At 37.8% G+C, this 12,113-nt stretch overlaps 2 protein-coding genes across 3 annotated transcripts in view; both read right to left on the bottom strand.

The window, feature by feature from the left end:
* The window catches only part of Ets65A (DNA-binding protein D-ETS-3), a 307,752-nt gene that overhangs the window by 114,109 nt on the left and 181,530 nt on the right, over nucleotides 1-12,113 (bottom strand). The gene's annotated exons all lie outside the window — the stretch shown is intronic.
* Nucleotides 10,277-11,203, bottom strand: LOC141480185 (uncharacterized). The gene is made up of 2 exons (XM_074170075.1): nucleotides 11,052-11,203; nucleotides 10,277-10,988 (listed from the first exon to the last, which is right to left on the bottom strand). The coding sequence occupies exons 1-2, from the start codon at nucleotides 11,201-11,203 to the stop codon at nucleotides 10,277-10,279; spliced, it is 864 nt and encodes a 287-aa protein (XP_074026176.1).

Here is a 12,113-nt window from a genome sequence, read left to right as displayed (position 1 = left end):
GAGCGTTATGTGCTAACTGTTTAGCATACACTTGTGGAATGAGCTTCTTTTTATGCACACCTTTCTTTTTGATAGTGCAACTCGTTTGGGATTGTTCAATGCGATTTTGTCTATTATAAATGAAACCCATAACAACAGTTATTCGATTTTCTTCAATTCCAAAATAATGAAAATCTCTTCTCCACTTCCAAAATCGATAAGGTTATTTTTTTCATCCAAAATACGCACTGTAATGTTGTGAATCAATTGACGACCTTCTGGACTGACAGGCATATATATAATACTGTGTGGTTCTTTAGTGAGATTGTAGCCAGGTTCAACATCAATATCGAATGAGAAAAGAATGTGGGATTCTTCACCATTTATATATGAACCAGATATTATATTGCAATCTAAGCGGATAAGTCTCACAGTTGTAATGTTTATTGGTAATGATGATTCATGTATCTGATTTGGTGGAAATATTTCATGAGCGAACCCCATCATTTCTGCTATTGAATTTGGATGTGTCAGATCAATTTCATATTTGGATCGCATTTCACATTTGAATGTATTATTATTGGCGTGTAGATAGAAAATATCATCTGCAACGACATCATTTGGTTTTTTATCATGAAACAATCTGAACATGATATGTTTCTGTATGACGGCATTGATCTCTTCTATTTCATAAGCACCACATGGAATTTCAATTGTCAACTTTTGGGGTATCGATGAGTTGTCATTACTGATTCTAAAACTAACTAAGTTATTAGCTTCAGTTATATTATTGATTGTATTGCACCCATAGAATCCCAAAAGTCCTAATCCATAACGACTGTTCCTATCCAATTCAATTGGTGGAAAAAATTCCGCACTCAAGACACTTGTCCCGACAGCTTGTAGCTCGAACTTTCGTGACATGACTGATGAATATTTTGAAACACATTTCAATTTATTATTGTACACAGCAACAGCACATTTGAGACAATTTACACTTTTTGGAAGGTGTTGTATTGTAATAAGTATCATTTTTATTGATACCAATATTCACATCCTCTATATTACAAATACAACACATAGATTTCCGAGGTATAGGACCGTCATTAACATCCGATTCTGAATTTTGATCGTGGTGGTGGTGCTCATAACAATATCTATGTTTCATTATATCGATGTCATCTTGCAGATGCTTAGGCAACTTTTCCCAAACATATGCAATCTCATGTGCAACACATGCAAGTATCACTTCCTTAGGCATATTTGCAAGCATCACTTTATCCATTTTTTTCAAGGTACCATATTTTGAAAACATTCTAAGTGAAAACCCCATTCCCTTGATAGCCTCCCGATCCAGTTTTGGTGTTGAATCCATTTTTATTTGGAAAATTATTTAGAGAGAAACTGCAAGCACAAGTGACCACAGAGAACTGTATTAAATTTCTGTTGTCGATCATAGTTATATTTGATTTTTACATTCGAACATTTTCGAAAGAATCGAGTCAATTCCAATGGTGGGGGTAGATCTCCAAAACTATCGAAATATGTGACTTCTTTCCCACATTTTTTATATGCCACCCAATGTGTTCCTGGTCCACTTATTCCATCTAAATTAACAATAGCTGTCTCGTTTTGTTTTGGACCTGAAGATGGTAATCTATCACGCATAAAAACACCACGAAAATGTGGAATTTTCATTTTTTGTGCATAATAACTGAGATCGAGATCAGTAAGAGGCCTCTGAGGTAGGGGTTCAATTAGTTTTTTGTTTTGTTTGTGGCTTTGTATGGTTTTAAATATAGTCCTAAACCTTTACGGTATGGTTTGAGATATATTCCACTTCCGCGTTTGCCTAATGCTACAGCCTCCATGGTTTTATTGTGACGATTGGCTTCCATTAAAGCCGCTCTGCTGGCTTTTGCCGAATTCACGGCCTTGGTAATACCAGCAGCAGCTCCCGCCAAACTTCCTAGTGCGGATAGTCCAGCAAAAATTGGTATCAATGGTAAAAGTCCACCGATCTTGGGAACAGGAATTATGCGTGGTGTGCGGATTTTCTTCTTTCCACCGGCAGCTTTAAGGTATTTACGTGCCGCCTGCAATGCCACAGTGATAGCTTTTTTGCTATTATTCGTCACAAATTGATTCCCACCAGCTTTCTTCAATACATTTCGCACTTTATGGACTATCCCAGCACCAAATGCAACTTTTTTAATTTTATTTTTCTTCGTTTGTTTCCTCTTACATTTTTTCTTATTGGTACTACAACCCATGCCCATATGTCTTTTCGCTTTCATAATGTTGGTGACAAGTAATGCAGCTGCTCTTTCCCCAATACTCGCGTCCTTCGATTTAACCCTATCCCAAGCGCTGTATTCAAGTTCTTTGTCGGCTAAATGTCTTGCTGCAAGATCGGATGGATGCTTAGAATATTGAATATCGTGTTTTTTGCATTCAATATCTAATTTATTGATTCCAGGGTCGTTACGAGCTAAACGTTGTTTCAATTTTGTACCCGGTCCACAGTATTGATAACCTCCGGTAGATGTAATTCGAAAGGAAGTTTGTTTATTAAATCATTAACAAAACCACAACCTCTTTTAATTTTACGATCACTTTCAATACGTCCGTATCGTTTGATGGTACACATTGAAATGAATAAGCTAATAACATTTATATAGTCTCCAACCACGGCACGATGCGCATTGTAAAACAGAAAGAAAAGTTTGCTGTAGATAATCTAGATGAGAAATTTGGTTGTGGATTGAATGGACAAAGGGTATTCAGACATGGTCCACTACTTCCATCATCAGTTCGAGGACTCATTATAGGACCTTCAAATTGTGGAAAGACGAATGCAATGATATCACTATTAACACATCCACAAGGACTGAGATTTAGAAATGTGTATCTCTATTCGAAATCACTCAATCAACCTAAATATCAGTACTTGCGAAGTGTTTTGGAACCTATAAAAGGATTAGGTTTTTATACATTCAGCAATAATGCAGAAATAGTGGAACCCTCCGACGCTAAGCCTAATTCTGTTTTCATTTTCGATGATGTGATATGTGAAAAGCAAGATATTATTAGATCATATTTCTGTATGGGACGTCATAAGGATGTTGATTGTTTTTATCTAGCACAGACATATTCACGGGTACCCAAACAGTTAGTGCGTGACAATACCAATTTCATTATAATGTTCAAACAAGATGAGACGAATTTACATCACATTTATTCAGATCATGTTTCACCCGATGTAACATTCAAACAATTCCAATTGATGTGTGTTAAATGCTGGGAGGACCAATATGGATTTCTAGTCATTGATAAGGATAGAAAAATAGATGAAGGTAGATATCGCAAAGGATTCGATAGTTTTATATACCCATGATCTTGTTTTTGGAACTTATTCGATCACTGAATATTGTAGTGGTCACTTCACCAACGAATTAAGCTTTAATTCAAAAAAAAGGGCATTATGAATACAAAAAAAGATCCTGAAAATAAAAACAATGAAATAAATTTGAAACGTCAACTAGTAGAGACAACAGAAGCTGTCAGGCAGAAATTCAACTCTATCAAGAATGATAATATTGAAAATCGTACGACACTTGAAAGATTGTATGAGCCCATAATGAAACCATTGAATGTTTTATCATCAAACGCTACTTCTAAATCACCAGTGTTATCACCAAATCATGGAACTGTTCAATCTACTTCAAATTATCCCATGAGTACTCCAATAGGAAGAAAACAATCTTTTGGTAGTGTATCATCTGTGAATAGTGACACGAGCACACTTCAAGACGATATGAGAACAACTCTATTCGAAACACCATCATCGTCCCACATCGATTCCTCGGATCCTGACATCTCACCTGTTATGACTGAAAGTGGTGAAGATGTTTTGATGAAACATTTGAATAATATAAAATCTAGAAATCCAGCATATGATGGAACATTTGGCGTACGTATGGATCCAATTACACAAAAGCTGAAAATGGGAAGTCTAGTGGTAAATTTCAAAGATGGAAACATTTCATTTTGGGATGCTAATAAAGTGAAAAAATATGAATGCGCAGGTAGTCCAGAATTGTATGATATGATTTTTTTGAAGAATCCACAAGATGTTGATAATGAAGAAACTCGTCAAGTATATTCCAAAATATTGAAAATAACGAATGCTCCATATAAACAATATCATCTGAAGAATGGTTTTAAAAATACAAATTCTAAAAAATTTCGTGAAGTTATCAAACCTCTATTAGACTCACGACAATATCCAATAAGAAGTAGAAGTAAAATTGGTGGAGCACTCAAACGAGTGAAAATGGAGAAAATATATAATTCTAAACCTGTGAATTATGTGTACTGGAATTCACCGAAAGAGTTAGTTGCTCGCCTACGACTATTGGTAGCTTCAAAGTCAGCCGGACATACCGGACATGATAATGAAATAATTTCAATAATTGAAGAATTACGTGAAGAAGGTATAATATATTAACATATTCACATGTAATGATCACTGTCACATCATCATTCAATGCAGTAACATTATCACCTTTTCTCTTTAATCATATTGAAATAGAATGACTAATGAAATAAGTGATGTCAAACGACAAGTTGTTAATGAATTACATAAACCTGCAAGACGTAATTTTCGTAGAAGAATAACCACCATCAAAGGTTTGGCAGATCTATGGCAAATAGATTTAGCTGAACTGCAACCTTATGCAAAAAGTAATGAAGGATACCGATATATACTTGTAGTGATAGATTGTTACTCCAAATATCTGTGGACTGTAGCAGTTAAAGATAAAACAGGTAGTACAGTAACTAATGCAATGAAACATGTACTGAAAGAAGCCAAATACTCCCCCAAACACATACAAAGCGATCAAGGGAAAGAATTTTTCAATAAAAGCTTCTCATCTCTCATGCGAGAATATAATATCAATCATTATTCAACATTTAGCACAAAGAAGGCAGCTATAGCAGAAAGAGTGATTCGTACAATAAAGGCATGGCTCTACAAGGAATTTTCGATGAGAGGTCACCACAAATGGCTTGATATTCTTCCAATTATAACTAGTAGATATAATAATAAAGTTCATCGTACAATAGGTATGGCACCCATCAATGTTGATTCAACAACAAAATTAAAATTCAAGGGTATCAATGGAATTGGAGGAAGACAAAGTAAACCCAAATTCCAATTAAATGATATTGTACGTATAAGTAAATACAAACATATTTTTGAAAAGTCTTACACTGCGAATTTTACCACGGAGCTATTCAAGATTGTTAAAATTAATAAAACCATCCCAACGACTTATAATCTTGAAGATATGAATGAACAGCCGATTAGAGGATGTTTTTACGAAGAAGAGTTATTACGAACCGAGAATCCTGACGTATATCTGATTGAGAAGGTGTTGAAGAGAAGAAAAAATAAAGTATATGTAAAGTGGTTAGGCCTTCCTAGCGAACAAAATTCTTGGATTGATGAATCAAATATGGTTTAAATGTATATAATAGTGACTTTTATGAATAAAGTAATATTAAAGTTCATTATTGTTTTCATTTCAATTATAAGTATGTGAACTGAAAAATATTGCAGCGGTAAACATTGCCCCAGCCATTCGCAATGTTCTGTGTATACCAAACCAAATTAATTGTATACTCCATTCCCGCTTATATGCTTATATTTTTCAACTCACGATATTGAAAACACATTATCATTCCCAAAACTAATCGCCGTCACTTTGAAATGCAGTATCCAACTCTTTTTGCCAATTATCTCTCACTGATAATGCTGTCTCATAAAGCTTAGTCGACTCCTCAAGCTCAGCCTGAGCTTGCATTCTCGAACGTTGATGGAATTGCTTATCTTTACCAATTTTTGAACGGAGTTCATCAGCATCTTTAGACATTCTAGCCAATTCAACCTTCGCTAATGCAATCTTGGCATCTAATGCTTCAAGAGTTTCATTATTAGCATTAATAGCTCGCTCACTCTTTTCAAGTTCAGCAATAGTCATCTGTGCCTTTACAAGACGGCATTTTGCTTTCCTTTTCATTTCCCCAAACCGATGGAGGGGGCTGAAAGAAGATAGCGGTTCAGCTTTCAAATCACTCTTCATTTCTTTAGGAGTACCTTTTGGCTTCCTCTTCGATCTGTCACTTTTCGTTGCGGGTTTTTTCTGTCGCACAACACTTTTGGATTCTTTCTTTTCTTTAAAGTCAGTGACAATCGATGAAGATGCCTTAGTAACCTTCCTCTTGATTGTTCTAGATTTCTTATCAACACCAAGAGGAAGGGTAGATGAAGAGTGTTTGAGTGATGATAATTGCGAAACGATCGGATTTTCAATAATAATTTGCTCATTTGGTTCTGGCACATCTGCAAAGTTAACGAAGTCGTTAATATCAAAATCATTTATCGAATCTTGACTCGATAAATGTAATACTGGAATATTTTCAAAATCAGTCTGATCGATATCAACAAGTGGTGAACCATCTTCAGCAATCAATAGCGGCATAGAGCTCATGATTATTAAGGTCTGAGGAATGATATGTGATAGCAATAGAATGTGGATAGGAAAGGTGATGATGTTACTGAGACCTCACCATTTATAGAAGAAAATAAACTAGCGCATGCGCTCTTTCATCAACTGGCACATGCGCTCTCTCACTAAACTATTCACGCATGTAACAATCTTTGTCATTTAAGAGGAAAACTTTGTGTTGCATGCATGTATTTTTAAATGTTAGAAAATAATACAAATAAATTCAAAATATATATATTTATTAATAATAGAGGACAATAACGATAATAAAAAAATGAAAAATGTTAATATGTCTCTGTGGATGTGGAACGTTCTTTGACTCTATTCCTCAATAGTTGTTGCTCGTGCGTCAAACACCAACATTGAAAAAAATGGATTCTCCTATTGGGGTAGAGTTGACCAACCTTCTCACACAGATCCCAAGTACTTCTACATGCATTGCATACATGATTCCAACAATTCATGGAATATGTATCACAACGCAAACAACGTTGCAGTGGAGTTGGAACGGCAGCACAGGTACCACAAATATTTCTACAGATACCTATATTGTTAAATATTATAGGTTCGGAACACTTCAGACACTGTAACTGTTGTTGACGATAATCCGATTTTGTTCGCTTCGGTGGATGAGAAGGAGGCGATAGTTGAATCCGCAACACGCAATCACTACACATACCAGTACATGGATTGATTGAATCCTTAGGTCTACTTATTTGACAAAAGTAGCACACAATAGCCCCTGCAATCATCATTGGGTAGACACACACTTTTGGTTTTTCATTCCACTCTTTTGGAAACGGCATTTTACTAATTCGATTAGAAATATTAAGAGATGACTTACAGAAACTCTGAATGCTCTCTCCTATACCTACGATCTCTATTTATACGAATCAACATCATGTGGAAGTATAGTGGGATAACTTCTCCTACTATTCCACTCTAAACGAGTCAAGTGGGAGTCGCATCACCTCCTATATAAGTTGACTTGCAAACCTAGAGTTCATTCATTCACTCTCTACAACTGTGAGCAAACAACAACAAGATGAATTCTGCAAAAATAAATGCTGCATTAAATAGAATAGCTGCTGTTGATGAAAACAATTGGATAGACGAATCAGATGATGAGGATGTCAATGTTCCGCTAGAGGAAGTGATAGTTGAAGCAGAAGATGTTGGAGTCGATGAAGATGAGATAGACGAAGTTGAAAACGAGGCCAACCAAAGCGACGAAGATGATGACGTGATGGAGTTTGAGAGGGTCATGGATGAAGAAGGAGATGATGAAGGGATAGAAGCTGACACAACTGAAGGTGATGGTGCTATGAGGATCGGTATGCGAACACTCAATGTCAGTGAGACACTGGAAGATCCCTTGGATTTGTATTGTGCATTGGATGCATACGTATTGATCAGCACAATAGATGGAGAGAACAAAAAACTATGTTGGTGCTGCTTTCGGTTTTATTCGCATAGAAACAATAATGGAGGGTGGTATGCCCATGTCAACACCCACAACACTGTCTCAATTATGGAAATGGGACAGAATTGGTGTGAAGCTTGCGAGAGGCCACTAACAAACTTCACCCGAGTATCTACATGTATTATATGTAATAATGTCCAACCTGTGGCACAATAACCGTGGACCTACTGGTCAAAAAAAAAAAACAACAGCCCTTTTCAGGGCTACATTATTCACACAAACAGTAGTTAGTTGTATTAGTATTCATAGATTATGTGACAAATGAATACTTTGACTAATAAAAGTCTAAGTTGGAAATTTGTTAGTCTTTGAATATCTATACATTATATGACAAATAAATTACTACTTTGACTGAAAAGTCGAAATTTGGAATTTGATAGTCATTGAATATCTATGCATATGATGAGTACTACTTTAAATGAAAGTTGAAGTTGGCATTTGTCAATCATTCATATGCATATAATGATGAATACTTTCACATACATATATTTCGTTTGAGATTATAATGTTAACATAATGTTAACAATGGTATGAATCTGTTTCTGTTTGAAAGTATAATGGTAGCTCTGAAAAGAGCTATTTTTTTTATTGTTTCAGTCTTTAATTGTAGCCCTGAAAAGGGCTGTTATTTTTTTATTAATCCATGCAATGATATGGACTAACGCTCCTCATCATCAGAAACAATAATTATGGTATCGTCATCTGAATCAGATGATATACTAATGATATCATCCTCATAGTAGTCATCTGAATCAGATGATATACTCATGATGTCGTCGTCGTCATAATCAGCTGAATCAGATGATATACTAATCACATCATCCGCATTATTATCGTCAACAGCATCTATGTCGTCCTGAATACCTTGTTCCACTCGTTCTGCGAAATCATCAGGAAGATCATAGATTCGCTGCAGAAATTGAGCGAAGGTTGTACTCAAATGATCAGACGTTGAATCTATTTCATGTACTTGGATGGGTCCTGTACTCGACATTGTGGAAGAATGATATAGAACTGGGATTGTTGCTATATTTATATTGGAAGAAATGAAATGGAGGGGGTGAAATGTAGAACAGTGTTTGAGATTCGAAAACATCAAGAATGAAACTCTGAGCGATTATTAGGAGAAATTCTAGTGATTATTATGGAAAAAAAAAACTAATAAGAGGGAGAGGAAGGGAGGAAGACACTGCCCCAGCCTCGCAGTGCCTCGTGTACACCAACCAAAAAGTGTGTACTCCGTGGAAGGAAAGGAAAGGAAATGATGGACGAGTAGATGATTATATGTCATCATCGGAATTGAGGACATCATCATCGATTAGGATTGGGGATGGCGGAGGACTATCCTCGATGAGGATAGGGGATGGTGGAGGACGTCTAACGTCAAGCTCGTCATCAGCATCATCACCAGAGTCGTCGTCGTCATCATCATCGTCGTCGCTACTCATTGGGACAATGTCATCATAAGCAGGGTCCCACCATCCGTCAGGATCTGGATATTCCGAGTCATCCAAGTGTCCTTCGTCACTGCCAGTGACATGTTGAACTTGCATCCTGATGTCGTGATCCCGGTATTCGTATGGCGGACTGTGGGGTTCCGTGGTGGAAGAGACTACCTGTACCTGGCTGTTATCCCAGTAATTGAAGTTGTACCCCTGATCCGGGCAGCTATAGGGTTCGGAGGTTGAATCGGGTTCCATCTCGATGCTAGCTGATCAACTGAATGTTTCATCAGATGATTTCTACTTTTATACTTTCGAGAGGGAGTGGGAGAGGAGTGGAACATTGAGTAGGGGTAAATTGTAGTGTGACATAAGACATATTCAATGAGTAGGGGTAAATTGCAAAGTGACATAAGACATATTCAATGAAAGAGATACTTGAATGGATAAAATACAAATGAAATATACTTGTCGATTTCACTATGAAACATGTCTATTTTTTATTTTTTAAATTTTCTTCACATGAAATTATTTACAAGTGATTAGAGGACACAAAAATTGATGTGAGGTATTTGTCTAGAAGAACTTGGAATTGAAATAAAAAAAATAATAATAATAATAAGAGGAAGTGAAGAAAAATGCTCCAACCATCGCATTGTTCAATGTGTACCAAACCAAAAAACAGTGTACACCCTTTATTTCACTTCCTTTTCCTTTATTCAATATAAACTTAACAAATATAAACTTAAAACTACCATAATTAAATACTCCTAACTAACCTAAAACTAATCTTACATTTACACTTCATCTACAAAAAGAGTGTCCATAACTGTCACTATTTTTTTGTACAGCTTTATCGAAGAGGTCTCTGCTTTACACCTTTCCTGCAGAGATGCATAATTCCGATCTATTTCGGCCATTTCCTTTTGGATTTCCCTCCGTCGGTTATCCATTTCAGCCATTTGTCGCTTCATGGTAACCAACGCGGCCTCGCTAGATCGGGCAGCTCGTTCTGCTTTCTTGCATCTCTGCAGAAAAACACTCATCTTTTCACTAACCTCTCCGATAGGCTGTGGCACCAACACCTCAGGATCCGCCGGTGTCGCTGGCAGCGGTGGTAGTCGCGTCACCAACGGCGACAATATCACCAACTCCGGAGAAGGACTCCTCGGAATTTCCACTGCTGCTGGTGCTGCTGCTGGTGTGGAGGCCCTCTTACGAGAGGTCGAAAAACTACCTGCATAAGGATTAGTCCTATTGCAAGTAGCTCGGTACTTTGAAATAGGACCAACCTTTGCTGCAGGTCGTTGGCAAACCTTCTTCACAGCCCTGACTTCCTCCTCCTCCTCGAATAAGTCAGGGCTAGAAGATCTGCACCTAACTCGCGAACGCGAAGTGGTTGGCTGGTCAACCGTCACCGCTCTCGAAGATGCTGCCTCCTCCTGGTCAGCGGACACCGGCAGAATAGACGCCACAGCATTATTCACCTCCTGTGTATTGGTTGCCATTCTGAAAAAGAAGAAATAATACAAAGTTAGTTGATATAAAAAATAACATTCCTAATTTACTTACTCAAATATCAAGTTGGTCGTTGGAACGTACTGCCTTGTTGTGGAGTGGACTGCTCTCGATGAGATGACTTCTCGAACTGAATGTTGTGGAGTGCTCTCCGGAGGGTATCGACTTCGATGCGTGAGCGGTGGGAAAATGGTGGGAGCGCACATGCGCGATGAGGGTAGGGGTGTACATGCGCAAATGTTGGGAGTCGGGGGGCGGGGCTTCGGGGAGGGGAGGGGCGGGGCTTCGGAAAGGGGGCGGGGCTTCGGAAAGGGGCGGGGTATCCGAAAAGTTGGTGGCGACGGGGGGGGGCGTGGCCCTAACGGGCCCCGCCCACTGCCTGGGCTCCGCCCAGGTGGGTGGGGCCTCCGGCCCCAGGTAGGCGGGACATCTGGAGAGACATCTACGCCCTCTTCGCGCGCGCGTTCGTAACATAATATGCTACCGAACACCTAACCTAACGTATTAACGTAACCTAACCTAGTACGCTAACCTACCGCTATGCAACCGAACACCTAACCTATCGTATGTATTAACGTAACCTAACCTGGTACTCTAACCTACCGCTATGCAACCGAACACCTAACCTAACCTAACCTAACCTAACCTAACCTAACCTAACCTAACCTACAGTAACTATTAACCTAACCTAACGAGGGAATACTAACCTAACACCTAACCTAACGTAAGTATGCAGCTAACCTAACGTAGCTATTAACCTAACCTAACGAGGGAATACATTCACCATGTTGGTTCCATTAATACATCATCAGTTGGTTTTGGTTTTGGTTGTATTATTCTATGATTTGGATTAATGTTCAGTCCTGGATATCCCAGTCCACCTGATGATGATGGCCTGACTTTATAGTTTCTCTCCAAAACTTCTTTATGGTTTTTCTCCAATACTTCAACTCTCTGTTCCAGTACATCATACTTTTTCATTGTAGTCCCTGTTATGTTTGACATAGCATCAAATTTTTTATTTGTAGACGCTGTTATGTCAGACATTTTTATGTCTACATCACTTGTAAGTTTGTCAAATTTACGAGTGAAAGTTATCCGAGCCTCTGCAATTTT

Source organism: Leptinotarsa decemlineata, unplaced genomic scaffold (genome assembly GCF_025532065.1).
Source record: "Leptinotarsa decemlineata unplaced genomic scaffold, Ldec_3_MD MMD2_P_RNA_scaffold_11, whole genome shotgun sequence".
Taxonomy (NCBI): domain Eukaryota; kingdom Metazoa; phylum Arthropoda; class Insecta; order Coleoptera; family Chrysomelidae; genus Leptinotarsa; species Leptinotarsa decemlineata.
Note: the sequence above shows the minus strand (reverse complement) of the source record. Positions and strands in the feature narration are given on the sequence as shown.

What these genes read in the sequence shown, in the direction of transcription:
- LOC141480185 (XM_074170075.1), bottom strand. Translation starts at nt 11,203, where the DNA reads ATGTGCGCTCCCACCATTTTCCCACCGCTCACGCATCGAAGTCGATAC. An exon ending in ACGACCAACTTGATATTTGA is followed by an intron (nt 10,989 to 11,051) that starts GTAAGTAAATTA and finishes CTTCTTTTTCAG; the next exon opens with AATGGCAACCAATACACAGG.